General features: G+C 37.5%; 1 protein-coding gene across 1 annotated transcript; it reads left to right on the top strand.

Annotated features, from left to right (window-relative positions):
* Nucleotides 1–656: 656 nt before the first annotated feature.
* On the top strand, nt 657–4,099 carry LOC101277862 (DDB1- and CUL4-associated factor 12-like protein 2). The gene has a single exon (XM_004280520.3). It carries the CDS (start codon nt 890–892, stop codon nt 2,237–2,239), a length of 1,350 nt encoding a protein of 449 aa, XP_004280568.1. The 5' UTR covers nt 657–889; the 3' UTR covers nt 2,240–4,099.
* The last annotated feature ends 13,572 nt before the right edge of the window (nt 4,100–17,671 follow it).

Raw genomic sequence — 17,671 nt, 5'->3', positions numbered from 1 at the left:
TTCTTTATCTTCATGTCTGCTTGTGAAAGTCTTGTCCATCCCTCAGGACCTCTCCCTAAAGCCCCGGGGGACTATGCCCAAGCACATGAGACTCTGGGACTGAGAGTTGAGGACAGTACCTAGGAGCAGGGAGGAAGCTGCCCCTCCCCTTGACACTTCCTCTCCACCTTCTCAGGGCTCTGAGTTACCATGGAAGCGAGCACCTCCACGGAACACCCTTTCTCCCATGTCAGCTCAGCCTGCCATGTTCTCAAGGCAGTACCTGATCAAGGTGTCCCAGACATTTCCCTGACCAGAGTGTGGGGCCCCGGGGATCTGCATTCAGAAGGCATCCTTCAGGCCACTGCACTGCAGGAGATCAGAGACCTCAATTTGAGGAGAAAAAATATATGTACCTCTATTTGGTTGAAACTGTTTAGGTTCCAGCAGAGGGGCTGCCCGGCTGCTGTTCTAAGAGTGGCAAAATATCCCCAGTCATTTAGTGGGGAGCTAGGTCAGAAGCACATGGCCAGCTCGGGGTCCTACAGCGAGGCCCCCAGCACATCCCAGGCCCAACAAATCCATCCACGCAGCCGGCGTGTCCTCCCTCCCACCAGCTCCCCGCCCGCTCCCCCCCGCCGCCTCCGAACCCTCACCTTCGACCCCCGCGTCGTCCTCGTCCCACACCGACTTCGCTCCCGCCGCGCCAGCGGTGGCGCTTCCCGCCCTCGCTTCGATTCGCGCCGCCACCTAGCCGCCGCGCGCCGCCTGCGCTCCGCTCCCCCCGGCCACCTCTCCTCGCCCGGCCCGGCCGCCCTCGCCTTCGTCGCCGCCGCGCCCCGGACTCTGTTGGCTCCGCGCCGCGCGGCCGCCCCGGTCCCCCGCCGCCGCCACTCGCCCGCCGTCCACCATGGCGAGGCAAACAGGTAGCAGGAAGCGGAAAGCGCCGGCGCTCGCGGCGGGTGGGGACGGGCCGCTGCCTCCCAAGAAGCCCAAGCGGCCGGCGGCGCTGCGCTCGCTGCTGCACTACCTGAAGGGCCGCGAGGTGGGGGCGCGGGGCCGCGCCGGGCTCCCGGGCTTCGAGGGCAAGCTGCGCGGCTACGCGGTGCGGAAACTGCCCGAGCTGCTGAGGGAGCGCGAGCTGGCGCTGGGCACCCTCAACAAGGTGTTCGCGTCGCAGTGGCTGAACGCCAGGCAGGTGGTGTGCGGCACCAAGTGCAACACGCTCTTCGTGGTGGACGTGCAGTCGGGCCACATCACGCGCATCCCCCTGATGCGGGACCGCGGGCCCGGGTCGGCCCGCGCCCAGCCGAGCTGCGGCATCCACGCCATCCAGCTGAATCCCTCCAAGACGCTTCTGGCCACCGGGGGCGAGAACCCCAACAGCCTGGCCGTCTACCAGCTGCCCACGCTGGACCCCGTGTGCCTGGGCGACCGCCACGGCCACAAGGACTGGATCTTCGCCATCGCCTGGATGAGCGACACGGTGGCCGTGAGTGGCTCCCGCGACGGCACCGTGGCGCTCTGGAAGATGGACCCCGACATGTTCCACGGCAGCATCGCCTGGCACAACGACGCGGGCCTCCCCCTGTACGCCCACATCCGTCCCAGGGACGTGCAGACCATCCCCAGGGCCAGCACCAACCCCAGTAACCGCAAGGTGCGGGCCCTGGCCTTCAGCGGCAAGAACCAGGAGCTGGGAGCCGTGTCCCTGGACGGCTACTTCCACCTGTGGAAAGCCCAGAGCAACCTGTCCAGGCTGCTGTCCATCAGGCTGCCCTACTGCCGAGAGAACGTGTGCCTGACCTACTGCGACGAGTTGTCCCTGTACGCGGTGGGCTCCCAGTCCCACGTCTCCTTCCTGGATCCGCGGCAGCGCCAGCAGAACATCCGGCCCCTGTGCTCCCGAGAGGGCGGCACGGGTGTGCGCTCCCTGAGCTTCTACCAGCACATCGTCACCGTGGGCACGGGCCACGGCTGCCTGCTCTTCTATGACATCCGCGCGCAGACGTTCCTGGAGGAGAGGGCCTCGGCCAGCCCGCACTTCTCTCCGGGGCCCGCAGGGAGGAAGCTCAAGCTCACCTGTGGCAGAGGCTGGCTGAACCACGATGACCTGTGGGTGAACTACTTCGGTGGCATCGGCGAGCTCCCCAACGCGCTCTACACGCACTGCTACAACTGGCCCGAGATGAAGCTCTTCGTCGCTGGGGGGCCTCTCCCTTCCGGCCTCCACGGGAACTATGCCGGCCTCTGGAGCTAAGGATGGCCTCCGTGTCCTCAAAGTGCCCAGATACACCTTCCAGTCCCCTCTCGATTTCCTCCTTCACTCTGTGTTTGTGCTTTTACTCTGTGTGGCTTTTATCTTCCAGGTGGAAAGGGCCCAACTTACCTCTGCTCAGTGTATTAGGCAAAGAGAGAGAAAGAAAGATGGCGGGCTAGAGAGTGAGGTGTCCTTCAGGCAGTCAAAACTTTGCTTTAATAATTTTCTACACCTGTCCAACACTATTGTTTTGAATTATACAAAAATTTTTGACATTCTTAGATCTGTTCACTCTGAGTCATTTACATATTCTCTCTTGAAGGCCAGGCAGTCATGGTTTTACAATTATGTATATTTTCTTTTTATTATTTTTTTGTTACTAGTATCACAATGATGCTGTTTTGGTTATTTTTCAGTGCAGATAGATGGTATATTAAGAACACTCTTAAAAACAGTTTGTACATCTGTTCTGGAAAGCTAGCTGTCGTTTTATAGCATTGTTCCAGTGGGAGGATGCATTCCAAGTTCTAGATTACCGGCTTTTGGAAGCATTCCATTTGTAAATTGTAGTCTTCATGTTTGTAGTTTGTAAGTTGTTGGTGCTAAACACGCTTTTTAAAAACTTCATTCACTTTGAAAAAAAAGTTGTTATACAATCTTGTTTTTCGTACCAGAATCTCATTTGGTCAGAACACTTTAGGAACGCAGGGGCTCTGCTGATTGAATGTTTAGAGTTAATCTGAAAACCAAATCAATCTTTTTCTCCTTAAACCCTTATTTAAGTTTTCTCATTCCAAAACCCGTAAGTGAATATGTATTTTTTCACTTCTTGCCTTAGTACTATTAAGACTTGTGAGTATATTTGAATGTTTGTTAAGGAACTTGCACAGAGTTTCAGTGCCATCATTCAAAACAGGGATTCCAAGTGTGAAAATGTAGAACGTATTGCAGGCTGGGCAGAATGTATACTGATGCAGGGTATAGACTGGATATTTTTGCTGTTGCTGTTTTCAATACCAAATATTATATTTGAACATACTTAAATTTTCTAATTCTGCTTAACAGTTAAAGTCACAGGAAAAAACTGCAAAAAAGGAAAATGAGCCCATCCCAACTCCTTCTGATAAGATTCTTAATTTGTAAAGTCCAATTTATTAAGATTTAATTTTGTCAATTTCAAAGATTCTTACCTAAAGTAGAATAAATATATTGTTAAAAAATAGTAGTGATGTTATGACCCTCAATATAATAATATACGATTATCAAGGACACAGGAAGTTTATTTCAAGAAGATGGGGTGGAAAATAAAAGTAAATGGGATTAGGTTGAAGAAAAGTATCGATACTTTGGAGCATAGACAAATACAAAGCATGGATTGTTAGGAAAACACGTTGTACTTCTCCATATATGAGAATATTGGAAGTGAGAGGGGAGACTGGCCCTTCCTCACAACTGGCCAGGTTGTGCTGACCTTGTATTAGTATTGTGGCATGTCTGTTTTTCCTTAAATGTTTTGGCACTCAGATGCTGGCTTGGTGTCCACTACATGCTGTTCAATTGCAAATCTGAACCAACTGAGTAATATACTGAGTGGTACTAAAAGGGAGTTAAGAAATACAGGAAAAAAAAGCAGTTTTTGTTTACAGAGATTGTTTTAACAGGTTTATATAGTTGTTGTTATATAGCAGTAAAATATATTTGTGTGCATGTATGTGTCTCCAAGTCAGTTATAAGTGTCTTAAGAGCAGAGAATGTAAGTGTCATCTTTGTATTCTCACATTTCTCCACTAATGCCTAGCAAATCATAGGCAATCAGTAAATATTTACTGAATGAATGTATTTGCCTCTGGAGACCTAAAGTTCAAGGCTATGAAAAAATAAGTAAATGCATAAATAAGAGTAAAAATTTTACTCTTAAATAGTATAGAATATTGTTGTTTTCCTGCCTTTTTACCATAAAATTTGCCCTAATTCATTTCTAGGTCAGGCCATGGTGCTTATCCATTCATAAACTTTCCATATGTGATACCAGAAGATAAAGGAAAATGTATACATTTTAGATGGCACTGGAATTTAGTATTTCCACCTGCAAATACTTAAGTTTGAAGATTCCTTTAAAATATTTTGTTTTTTACAAAATTAGTTTTGAAAGATCTTTTTTGTAGGCAGTTTCTCTTTCTACTTTGTGTGTGTGTGTGTGTGTGTGTGTGTGTGTGTGTGTATTTGCTGAAAACTTTTTCAAACATTACCCAAGAACTTCACCAAAGTATTCACTGCCTGTCTTCTTGTAGGTTATAGGGTATTTTTATGGTACTTTGTCATCGTTTTGGGACATTGGGAGAACATTTTCAGAGGAAGTGACGCTTTCTACGTGACGTATTATCAAGAAATAGAAGGAACATCTCTACCCTGATTTGTTCTCTGGCTTAGCCCTTAACTTCATCACTCACTCACTGTTAACTTTCTCAATTTAGGGTGTATCTCCTTGATGCCAAATCACATGGCTAGCCTTTTAAAAAACTGGATAGCCTAAGTCTGTACGTATTTATATTAGTAAAGTTTAATTATTTTGAAATATTTTCTAGTTCTGGGTCAAAGTGATCTACAGAAGTACAATTAATTGTGTAACCTGTGAGTGTGAAATAATTGAAAATGTAATTGAAAAAGTAACCATGCCAGCATTTCAATGAACCCATGCATATAGTTCACTTAAAATAAACAATGGAATACATGTCTCTAAGTACAAATAACCTATCACTGTTCCCTGAAAAATGTTAGTTACTTATAACAATGCATAAAAAAAGATTAATTCCATTTATCCCTAACTACATATTCATATATTCCTCCCCAAGTTTGTTCCTCCCCTTTACTATATGGATGAGATAATTTCTAAATTTTCTTTAAAGGGGGGAGAAAGAATTTACTAATCAAGGATATCCACTGAAATAAATTGAGATGACTACTCTGGAAAAAATTTATCTGTTAAATATACTCTAGCATTAATGATAAACAGTGTTGAATTCTCCAGAGGTTGATTTTTATCCGACTGTACTCCGTGTTGAACAAGTTGTCAAAATTTTTCCATTAATTGCTAATTTAGAGTGATTTTAGAAAGCAATTCACAAAGCCCTCCCGAATGTTTTACTGACAGCTGCCTAATCTCTGCAAGCCTTGGGTAACCCAGCTACATTAAACATGTCACCATATGAGCTGCTCAGGGATGCAGTTCAGTGAGAACGACATGTACTAAAGTCAAAGAAAGGCTTCATAGGCCATAGGTGTTTGCTTTAAGGGGTGTTATTTTAAGAGCTGCTGAAAGGGCTGCCTAAAAGTATTTCCCACTACTGGACTGCTGCAAACCCAGGAACATCTATCATTGGAGTGTGGTATCACTGAAAGGGCAGTGTGGCTACAGGACGTTGCCATGACCCTCAAGTCTCAGCTCAGACCTACTGAAACAGAATTTCCGTGTAAAAACACCATTTTATTTGTTTTTAAATTAATCCATTCAGACACAAAAATGAGACAGCAACAATGAAACAGTACATCTGCCATAAAGGTTTATGATGTAGCAAAGGCAAAAGATACCTAATTCATTAATTATAAAAATTCACTAATGACAAGAAAAAGTAAATATTGTATTAAGGGTATATAGTATGTACAACGAGAATATGGAGAGAGTAACAATTAATTCTGCTAGAAAGGTCATGGAGAGCTCCCAGAAGAGTCAATACTTGAGCTGGGTCTGGCAAGTAAAATAAGAGTGGGCAGAGTTAATATTGGTTTGAAAGTACATTGTGAGTGCCTGGCATGTATGAGCACGGACATGCATACATACAGGACTGTTACAATTTGACCTTGTGAAATTTGAAGTGCCTGTGGGATTTCTAGATAGAAATGTCTGGTTGGTAGTTAGAAATATGATTCTGAGGCTCATAAGAGAAGTTAGGGCTAGAGCTACAGATGTAGGAATCATCGCTATAGAAATGGTACTTGGGAGAGGCTGGGAGGGGTGTACTATCTCAGAAGCAAGGTCTTCTGGTTCTCATTCCAAAACCCACCTATATTTAATAGGTCTGCACATAGATATATACATATGCATTACTATATGTCTGGCACATAGTAGGAAATTAATGACTTGTAGGCGGATGACCAAATGAATGTTTGTTTAGTGAATATTAAACACTACTTAGTGGCCACCCAAAAGTAATATTTCATTTTTTCATTTGGTAATGATCAACTTTTATTATAAATTTTCCTAATGAGTCATATTAACCAAAAGAAGGTCAGGGAAATCTACCAAATGTTGCTGTTGTAAATAAAGAAAAATCTATATTTCAGTTAGATGTTTTTGTATCCTTTGTAGAATGTAGGTCATTCTGCAGTTGGGCAAGAAGAAAGCTAAGTATTGATGATAATTTCCTTACAAATGAATTTTTTGTTTTTCCATTTTGGAGGTACAGTTCACTGAAGCAAACACGTTGATGATGTCAATGAGAGTAATGGTGCTATTTTCACCCTTTCTAATGCCATTATTGTGCTATTCTCTGTTTCAACCTAAGGCATTAATGTTTCATGTTGATTAAATTTTAACATCTAAATTGCCCTTTTATGTTACACACAAATGATAAACTTGAATGTTCCAGTCAGAGGACAGCAACTTTAGTTTCCTCTAGGCTCCTAGTTAATTCATCAAATAACATCCCCCAGCACCTGAGATATGGCTCATTTTTGTTCCTCCTGCCTTACTAACCCAGAGATATAGGGTTGAGTGTGGTTTTTGTTTTTGAATTATGCCATATATGACTAAAACTAGATGCTGTTTTACACAGTAGATGCATTCCTGGACATTTGTACATGAAGCACATTTTTGAAAATGGAATCATATATTCCCTCATTGATTTACATTATAATTTTAGAAGTGTCATCTTTGTTATGGATTGATTTCCAATGGACAGTGGTTTTTAACACGTTGCCACTGCCTCCACCTCTTGAGACAAGTACTTTAGTCTTCACATATAAGCTAAGTGATGTAATGGAATCCCTTATTTCAAAGAATATTAAAGGATACTTTCAGAATGTGATAAATTAAGCCCTATTTCATTTGTGTAGAAAATGGGATTTCTTAAAATAGGACATCCTGTAATTTGATTTGCTCTGTATATATTTATCACAAGCCAGAGCAAATTCTACGATATCCTCATATGTCATGTGTAAAGAGCTCTCTTCTTTCTTTTTCTCTGGTCTTTCTTTATGAATATTGCCCTAAGCAAAGGTGTTTGGCTTATGGATACTCCCAAGGGATGATAAATCATGCTTTGTTTTTCCTCACTAATTTAACCTTTTAAAAACTTGGGGTATTTGAATCAGTTTTTAAAAAGATAGTTTCAGCATAATCATGCTAGACGAACCGTGGCTCTAGAAATAATAAGAATGTAAAATGTTTCCTTAGTTGCCTTCTTAAAGATCGGGGACTTTTTTTAATTTAAATTTTTTTTCCATTGTGGTAAAACACACACACGCAATTTACCATCTTACGCATTTTTAAGTGTACAGTTCAGTAGTGTCAAGTATACTCACACTGTGGAACTAATCTCCATGACTTTGTCATCTCGCAAAACTGAAACTCTACACACATTAAACAAGAATTTTCCATTCCTCCCTCCCCATCAGCCCCTGGCAACCACCATTCTACTTTCTTTCTCTGAGTTTGACTACTCTAGGTACCTCATATAAATAGAATCATACAATATTTATCTTTTTTTAACTAGCTTAATTCACTTAGTGTAAGTTCCTCAAGGTTCATTCATGTTGTATCATGTCAAAACTTCCTCCTTTTAAATACCGAATAGTATTCCATTGTCTGTATATATGACATTTTTTATCCATCCATCTGTTGAGGGACACTTGGGTTGCTTTTACCTTTTGGCTATTGTGAATAATGCTGCTATGAACATATGTGTGCAATTATCTCTTCCAGACTCTGCTTTCAATTATTTTGGATATATACCCAGAAATGCAAATGCTGAATCTCATGGTAATTCTGTTTCTGATTTCTGTTTTCCATAGTGGCTATACCATTTTACATTCCCACCAACAGTACACAAGTGTTCCGATTTCTCTATATCTTCAACAACATTTGTTATTTTCTGTTTTTTTGACAGTGACATCCTCATGGGCTATGAGGTGTCAGGGGCTGTTTTTAAACTTGTTTCAATTTATAATTGATTGATACAAACATTCCAGCCCAATCCTTAAGTATTACTAGTACACTACATGTGGAACAGAACATATACTGTGGGGAGAAATCATGATGATTTAAGTATGGGCAAGGAAGTTTTGAAATATATCAAACATATAGAAAATCTGTTTTCTTTATATGTTTTTCTTGGATAATTTGAAAATTAGAGTTTGAACTATCATCATTTTTAAAAAATTCTCAATATATTTAACCTCTAATTTATTTATTTGAACACATCTAGTGTTCCTAACTAGATGTAAGGAAAAAGTTATATCTTAAATGCTATCCTTGGTGTATTTTGAGGGGAAATACCTACAGTAAAAAATTAATTCTAGAAATAACTAGTAATTATATTCTGCCCAAGGATATGTTTCTTACAATTGACCTTAGCCTGAAGTTTCTTAGGAGTGTCTTGGGAAATAAAGTGAGTTATAAATAGAGGATATGCCACTTTCAGTGGCAGTTGATGGAGCAAAACATCATAGAAAGTTTCAACACCTGAAACTAATTTTAAACTCAGTGTTAGAGTGTGCTGCTAGAAAATCTGTTTTAAATAATAGATGAAACAAACTACCTCTTGCTATCCAGTCTGTTCTACAGGTCAGATTACATAACCAAAAGAAGCTATTTAACCTCTCAGTAAATAACTGAATATTTCAGAAAGGAACTATTCTAAAATAGGCATGTTAAAAATCTGTGTATCTGGAAAGATCTAGTCTCATTCTAGACCCTTAAAATTTTTGGTGTGTTTATAATCAGAAAAAAAATACAGGAATGTATAAAGGTGGGATGCCAAGAAATTTTTAATCTCTTTGATTTACCATCTATATTTACAAATTTTGCAACATTTTATAATGGCTAGCATTTTTTCCTGTTTTAAAGATCTCTTTGAAGCCAATTATGAATGAAGTGCTAAATCCCCAAATTTTATATTTTTATCACACTTTACTGTCATTAGAGATTTACTTATATATTTCTAATATTGTAAGCATCTTGCAAGACCATGTTTTTTTGAATTTTTACTCCTCAATAAAGTGCATGGCATAATAAATGCCTAATATATTTTGAACAAATTGATTTTCTGATTTTTTAAGTAAAAATGAGATTTATTTGGCTTTCTTGATGGTTAGGAGCATCTCACTTCATTGTAAATGAGAACTGTAACATCTGTATATATATATTATGGAATTGGATATTTTTCATATACACTCTTCTAGATATTCTCGTTAACATTCTTTTTACCTTCAAGAGTTGGTATATTGGATTAAGAGAAGGGATACTCCTTAGTATATTCTAATTTATGGGTGCTAGTAACATGTTGTTTGCTCCAAAAATTCCAGAAGTTCACACACATCTCCACTCACCTTCAGTAATATTAGTTCAGTCAAATTCGATATTCGCCATATTAATTTCCCAATTTGTTGTTCAGCATCATATTGTGTAAAATACTGAGAGTAGCACTGACACCCTGGCCTAAAAAGATGCTTTGTTTTTTCCACTTTTATTGGCCCATTTTTGAGAAAATTTTGATTAGAAGTAACCCAGAGAACTAACATTCCATTGAGTTTCACCCTTTATAAATGCATGCTCGCATTCTGCAGAAAGTAGTTGCTATGGTTTTTTGTTTTGGTTTGGTTTTGGTTTAAATATGAGACAAACAGGAAGTGACTGAATCCCCAGAAGAAACATCTATTTTAAACCCAAACTAGTGTGGCAATTGGGAAAGTGGTATTTTCACTAGCAACACTTGGTTTTGGTATTTCTACAAATTTAAAAACATTATGGGGAATTCCCTGGCGGTCCAGTGGTTAGGACTCCACGCTCTCACTGCTGAGGGCCCGGGTTCAATCCCACGTCCGGGAACTAAGATCCCACAAGCCGCGTGGCCCGGCAAATGAATGAATGACTGAATGCATAAATAAATAAATAAATAAATAAATAAATAAAAGCATTATGAATCATTGTACCAGATCCTACCAGGTGATCAGTTTATTCCTTGAGTATTAGTTGTAACTGCTTTGAAATAAATGGGATCTTGTTTTGATTCAAGGCTCTAAATAGTATCTCAGTGGCAAGTTTGGGAAATGTTGGCTTAGACTAAGATTATCTTCAAGACTCTTCTATGTAGTGCAGCCACTACTAATCCATTTACAAATGTCCATACATTCATATAGCATCTCATCTCTCAAATTTCTATCATCACTCACTGTGACATCACTCAGGCTTTGAGATATGGCTTTACATAGGAATTCCCTGGGTATTTCTGTCCACCATGCTACAATGCATCACCAAACATCTGACATCTAGGAGTGGCTTACTCCCCCAAGTGAATTGAAAACATTTTTTCATATCCTACAACTCAGCATTAAATAGCCCCCATTGTGTAACTATTATCTACTAGGTTTGTTTTATATTAGCTATTAAATAAAGGTGTTATTCACTGTTCTATGTCAGTTGTACTTTCAACATCTTCCTGGAATCATATTTGCCAAAAAATAAGTTGACATTTTTTAATGAGATGTAGAGTTATTAAAATTGTAAAGCCCATTTTATTAATGGGAGCCGGAAGTTAGTGTAAAATAAGAATGCTTATGTATGTAACTGCATTTAGACTTGAGATGATTATGTAAAACTTTTTTTTGGTCTTATGTTGATCCTTATTTAGCCTGTCCAAAGTGGACATATTTTATAAACTATTAAAGGTATAAGAGTTGAATCCATATAGAAAATATTTACATACTCAACAGGGCAACAAAAATGATGTAGTACTTTACTGTTAAACTAGTTCTCTTCTCAACAACCTCAAAATTCAAAAGATGAGGACTGTAGCAAGAAAATAACAGTTGAAAAAGGAAGGATCATTCAAAGAACAAATATTATGATCATATCTAAGTAAAAACTTATTAAAATAATTTATTGAAGTATACTTTTGAAACATAAAATACCGGTCATGGTCCCATGGATTTGGAGATATAGAAAACTTGCTAAAACATGGTAGTAATTAAAAATGTTTCTCATTTTCCAACAGGTCATTGCTAGTCATGGCTTTTTTCCCAGACATTCCTTCTTTGTATGTGTCTTTAGTTTCTCTTAAGAGGGTAAATGAGGATGATTTTTTAAGTATCTTAAAAAAACATGCCTCAGGCAAATATACAAACTATATTTTATTTCTCTGTTTTATTTTTTGCAAATATCTTTAAAATATTGTCTGTGATCCTATCAGATGAGAAACTTATTTGTTCCCTGTGTGTTTTTAACTGCAAATGGAAATAAAAGCCACAATAAATTTTCAATCACTCATATTTTCCTACAAGTTAGAAGTAAAAATGGATGGAGATAATGGAGTTTAAGTTTGGTCAGTCTTTGGACACTTGCTTCCTTTGCAGAGGTCAGCATATCTTCAAATATGGTCCTGGAACTAGCTGCACTAAATTTATCCAGGATCTTACCAAACCAAACCAAACCAGAGAAAATGCAGATTCCTGGCTGGCCCCAGAGTACGCATTTACATAATGGTTGTCAGAGATTTGGATGCCGTCTAAAATTTGAGAAGAACTGCTTTTAGCTGTTGAGTTTTCAGTTATCTGGTCTCTCTCAGAGCTCACTTTGCTTATTGCTTTTTAACCTGAGCAAATTGCATGGAAGAAAGCCAGGTATGATTTAAATGCTTAACTTCATTTGAGACTCAGGCTTTAGCTATGATGTTTTTATTCCTACTTGCTAGTGAACGGTCTAGGGAATTTTTCTGAGCTAAAGTTGCTTATGCATCCTCAGAACCTGGAAAAGTACATGGAACATAGTATATGTTCAATCAATTTTAACTGAAAGAATAAGAAAACTCAGCATTTAAATAATAAATCTCATCTAAAATATAATGTAATATGGCTCCATCACACTGTATATTTCACTTCACTTACAAATGTTATTTGATTGGATGAGTATCAATTTTTATTCAATAATGTAAAATCTTAGCATCTCACATATATTTCTCTTTATGTGTATCAGGATTGATTTATAAAATGCTCTGCTATACATTTACACTTAGGGAGGTTTTAAAAAATTTTTGCTTTGTTTTCTTTGCATTTGAATTTCTTAAGGCAATTATGCTTCATTTAAAAGCCAGTTTTACATTTTAGGAGCTGTATAAAATTTTACACATTTATTTCTATCATCCCATGATACTCATTTTAAAATGTATATCTCCAGAAACATAATAGGCCCCTTGCAATTAGAAAAGCATCTGAACTTTGAAGAATGCTTTAGAAAAACTCTCCAACCCCTTTATACCTAGCAGTGGAGTAAGAGTATGTTCCCATAAGTAGTACTTCATGATTGACAAATTGGTATGCATTGACCTTTTATCTTCTTAACATGCTTCAAAGTCTATGGCTGGGATATATGACAACAGAAGGATTATTTTCAATACGGGGTACCTGTTTTATGCTGTTTTTCTTAGAATCATCTCAAAAATTTATATTTTCCTTTAGCAATATAAGGTACTAAAAATGTTTTTTTTACTGAAATATAACACAGAAAAATGTTCACAAATCACAAGTCATAGCTCAAAGAATTCTCGCAAATTCAATGCATCCTGATAACCAACCAACAACCAGTTCATCAAGCAGAACATTACAGGCACATCGCTACCTGCTCATGCCTCCTCCCAGTCCTACCGCCTTCCTGTTACCAAAAGGGACTGTGATGATGACTTCTAACACCACCAGTTTTACCTGTTTTGAATCTGATAAAAATGGGATAGTGTGTGCTCTTTTGTGTCTGGCTTCTTTCACTCAGTGTTATGTCCTTGAGGTCTTGAATTTTATCAAATGTTACTGTCTGAATCTATTTTGAAATAATCATGTAATTCTGTCTTTTTTTACATTACATGAAGTTATTTATTTTTTAGTACTAAACCAATTTTCCTTTCCTGAAATAATCCCCTCTTGGTCCTTTTGCATTATCTTTCCATATGTTACTGGTTTGGATGTATTACTATTTTATTTATAATATCTATGTTATCAAGAGATAAAAGTCAGTAATATTTTTGTTATTATTATTATCAGTTTGGGTATCAAGTCATGCTAACCTCATAAAAGTGAGGGAGTTGTTCCTTTTTTCCTATTCTCTGAGAGATACTGGGTAAATTTGTTTAAGTACTTGGAAGAGTTCACCAGCACGGCTCTCTGGCACAGAGTATATTTGTAGGAAGGTTTGTAACAACAGATTCAATTTATTTATGGAATCTAAGATGGTTAAGATTTTCTAGTTCTTCTTATGTCAATTTTACTTGACTGCAGCTTCCAAGTATAGTTTGTCCTTTTCATCTAAACTGAGAAATGTATAAAATGACTTATAATAGTCTCGTATATCTTAAATTGTATTTAAGGTGTAAATTATATACAGTAAAGTACTCCAAACAAAATAACAGTATACTAATAATACACTCAGACAGACACACACATGTATGTGTGCGTGCATATATATGTGTATATGCATATATACACACATACACATGCACACACATTTATTATAATACAGATTATTTCCAACAGATTATTGCCAGAATGCTCCTTTCCCTGCTATTTGATTTTTATCATCACATGTTAGTTTTGCCTGTTTTTAAACTTCATGTAGATAGAATCATATGGAATGTATTCTTGCCTCTCACTTTTTTCACTCAACATTTGTGAGATCCATCCATATAGTTGCATGTATCACTAGGGTTTTTTTTTAATTGCTTTGGTATTATTCCACTGTAGTAATATAGCACATTATCCTTATCCATTTACTGTTGATGGATATTTTTTCTAGTTTTTGACTATTTTGTATAAAGCTGCTGTGAACATCCTTGCACATATTTTATGGTGGACATCAACTCATTTATGTTGGATATATACTCAAGAATGGAATTGCTGTATTGTAAAGTAGGCTTATGATTAGCTACAATAGGTACTAACCTTTTTTTAGAAGTTGTACTATTTTACAGTTCCATCAATGGACTTGTAAGAGAGTTCTTGTTGCTCCAAATTCTTGCCAAGTGTTGGTACTGTTGGCCCTCTTTTCCATCTGGTATGGGCGCAGTGGTATGTCATCGTGGTTTTCATTTGCACTACCCCTAACAGTGAGGACGTTTATCACCTTTTCACCTGCTTATTGTCATTTTTATTTCCTCTTATGTCAAGTGTCTCTTCAATTCTTTACCCATTTTTAAAGTGGGGTTTCCCTTTTTCTCATTTATTTATATTTTTTCTAGACATGAGAACTTTGCAAATATTGTGTATTCTGAAAAGTCTCTTAGTTCATAGCTTGCCCTTTATTTTCTTAGTAGTGTTTTACAATAAACAGAAGTTCTAACTTTTAATGAAGCGAAATTTAGCAATTAAAAAATTTTATAATTAGTGATTTTGGTGTGCTGATAAAGAATTCTTTCCTTATTCCAAGTTCATTAAGATATTCTTCTATGTTTTCCTCTAGAAGTTTTATTCTTTCAGCTCTCATATTTAGATATATGATCAATCTCCAATTATGGTATCAAGTTTATTTTCTTCCATGTAGATATTAAATTTACAAAGTACATTTTCTTTCTTTTATTAATTGCAGTGAAGTCTTTGATGAAAATCATGTGTGGGGCTCCACAGTTTGTGGACTCTATTCCATAATTTATTAGCTACCTTTGCACCAATACCAAACTGTCTTTTTTTTTTAATTTTATTTATTTTTTATACAGCAGGTTCTAATTAGTTATCTATTTTATACATATTAGTGCATATATGTCAATCCCAATCTCCCAATTCATCCCACCACCACCATCGCCCCCACCACTTTCCCCCCTTGGTGTCCATACGTTTGTTCTCTACATCTGTGTCTCTATTTCTGCCCTGCAAACCAGTTCATCTATACCATTTTTCTAGGTTCCACATATATGCGTTAATATATGATATTTGTTTTTCTCTTTCTGACTTACTTCACTCTGTATGACAGTCTCTAGGTCCATCCATGTCTCTACAAATGACCCAATTTTGTTCCTTTTCATGGTTGAGTAATATTCCATTGTATATATGTACCACATCTTCTTTATCCATTCATCTGTTGATGGGCATTTAGGTTGCTTCCATGACCTGGCTATTGTAAATAGTGCTGCAATGAACATTGGGGTGCATGTGTCTTTTTGAATTATGGTTTTCTCTGGGTATATGCCCAGTAGTGGGATTGCTGGATCATATGGTCAAAATGTCTTAATTACTTTTTGCATCGTAAATCTTGAAATTTGATAGTGTAAATCCTCCAGGTTTATTCTTTTCTGCAGTACAAACTTGGATATTCTTTGTACTTTTCATATCCATATTTTGAGAAACAATTTATCAATTTAAAAAGAAATCTGGGGAGGGGGCTGGAATTCCCTGGTGGTCCAGTGGTTAGGACTCAGTGCTTTCACTGCCGAGGGCCTGGGTTTGATCCCTGGTCAGGGAACTAAGATCCCACAAGCCATACAGTGCAGCCTAAATAAATAAATAAATATTTTTAAAAAGAAGAAGAAAAAAAGAAATCTGGGGGTTAATTTGAATTGTGTTAAATCCATGAAATACTTGGAGAGATTTCACATATTTACAATTGTGAGCTTTTTATTCCAGGAGCATAGTATATTCCTCTATTTGTTTAAGACTTTATTTCAGTCAGTAATATTTTACAGTTTTTAGTGCAATGCACAACTTCCCTTAAATTTCTTCCTAGGTAATTGATATTTTAATAGTACTATAAATGACATTGTAAAACTTTTACCTTCCATTTCTTTAATGCTAGTATTTAGAAATACAGTCAAAAGCTGTTCATTGGCCTTGTATCCATTGAAATTGCCAATCTCTCTTCTCATTTCTAATATTTACTTTTTATGTAGGAGCTTGTGGATTATCTTCATACTCAATGATATCATCTGAGAATAAAGACAAGTTTCATTATTCTTTTCCAATCTCAATCAATACCTTTTATTTCTTTGTCTGGCTTATTTGCATTAGGTAATACCTCCAATACAATGTTGACTAGAATGGTGATAGTAAATACACTCCTCTTGTTCCCAAATTCAGAGGAAAGTTTACAATACTTCATTAAAGTATGATTCTTACTATATTTTTTGAAGATACCCCTTTTCCAATTAAGAAAATTCCCTTATATTCCTAGTTTGCTACGATTTTTTAAAAATCTTGGCTGAGTATTGAATTTTGTCAAATGTATTGTAGTCATCTATCTAGAATTATCATATGAGTTTTTGCAGTGAATTTTATTGGTTTTCAAACATTAAACTTACCTTGCATTTCTAAAAGAAATCATTGGGCTTGATTTGCTAATGTTTATTAGGATTTTTATTTTTCTGGTACATATTTCAATTAGTTAATTTTGTTGTTCAGATTGTTCATATTCTTACTGATTTACTATCTGCTCATACTGTTGGTTATTGTGAAAGGTGTGTTCATATCTTACAGTGCAATACTAGATATATCTGGCTTTCCTTTTGAGCATTATCAATTTTTTTCTTTATAAGTATTTAAATTTATGTTATCAGAGGCATATACATTTGAATTTTTATGGTGAATTGACCATTTTACCATTTTTAAAATTTCCTTTTTTTCCAGTTTTATTGAGAAATAATTGACAAACATCACTGTATAAGTTTGTCAGCATGATGCTTGGTTTAAATGTGGTACAAAATGATTATCACAATAGGTTTAGTTAACATCCATCATCTCATGTAGATACAATAAAAATAAAAGAAAAAATATTCTCCTCATGATGAGAACTCTAAAGACCTACTCTCTTAACATTTTTCCTATATATTGTACCATACAGCTATGTTGACTATAGTCTTCATGTTATACTTCGTCCCTCGTACTTATTTACCTTATAACTGGAAGTTTGTAGGTTTTTACCTCTTTTCTCCAATTCCCCAACCCCCCATCCCCCACCTCTGGTGACCACAAATCTGATCTTTTTCTGAGTTTAGTGGGGTTTTTTTGTTTTTTTGTTTTGTTTTGTTTTCAGATTCTGCATGTAAGTGAGAGCATATAGTATTTGTCTTTCTCTGTCTTATTTCACTTAGCATAATGCCTTCAAGATCCATCCATGTTGTCACAAATGGTAGGATTGCATCGTTCTTTATGGGTGAATTATATGTGTATATATAATTTCTTTCTCTTTTC

Source organism: Orcinus orca, chromosome X (assembly GCF_937001465.1).
Source record: "Orcinus orca chromosome X, mOrcOrc1.1, whole genome shotgun sequence".
In the NCBI taxonomy this organism is placed as follows: Eukaryota; Metazoa; Chordata; class Mammalia; order Artiodactyla; family Delphinidae; genus Orcinus; species Orcinus orca.
This window is presented reverse-complemented; position numbering and strand designations above follow the sequence as displayed.

Coding starts and splice junctions, on each gene's coding strand:
- LOC101277862 (XM_004280520.3), top strand. CDS start 890: ATGGCGAGGCAAACAGGTAGCAGGAAGCGGAAAGCGCCGGCGCTCGCG.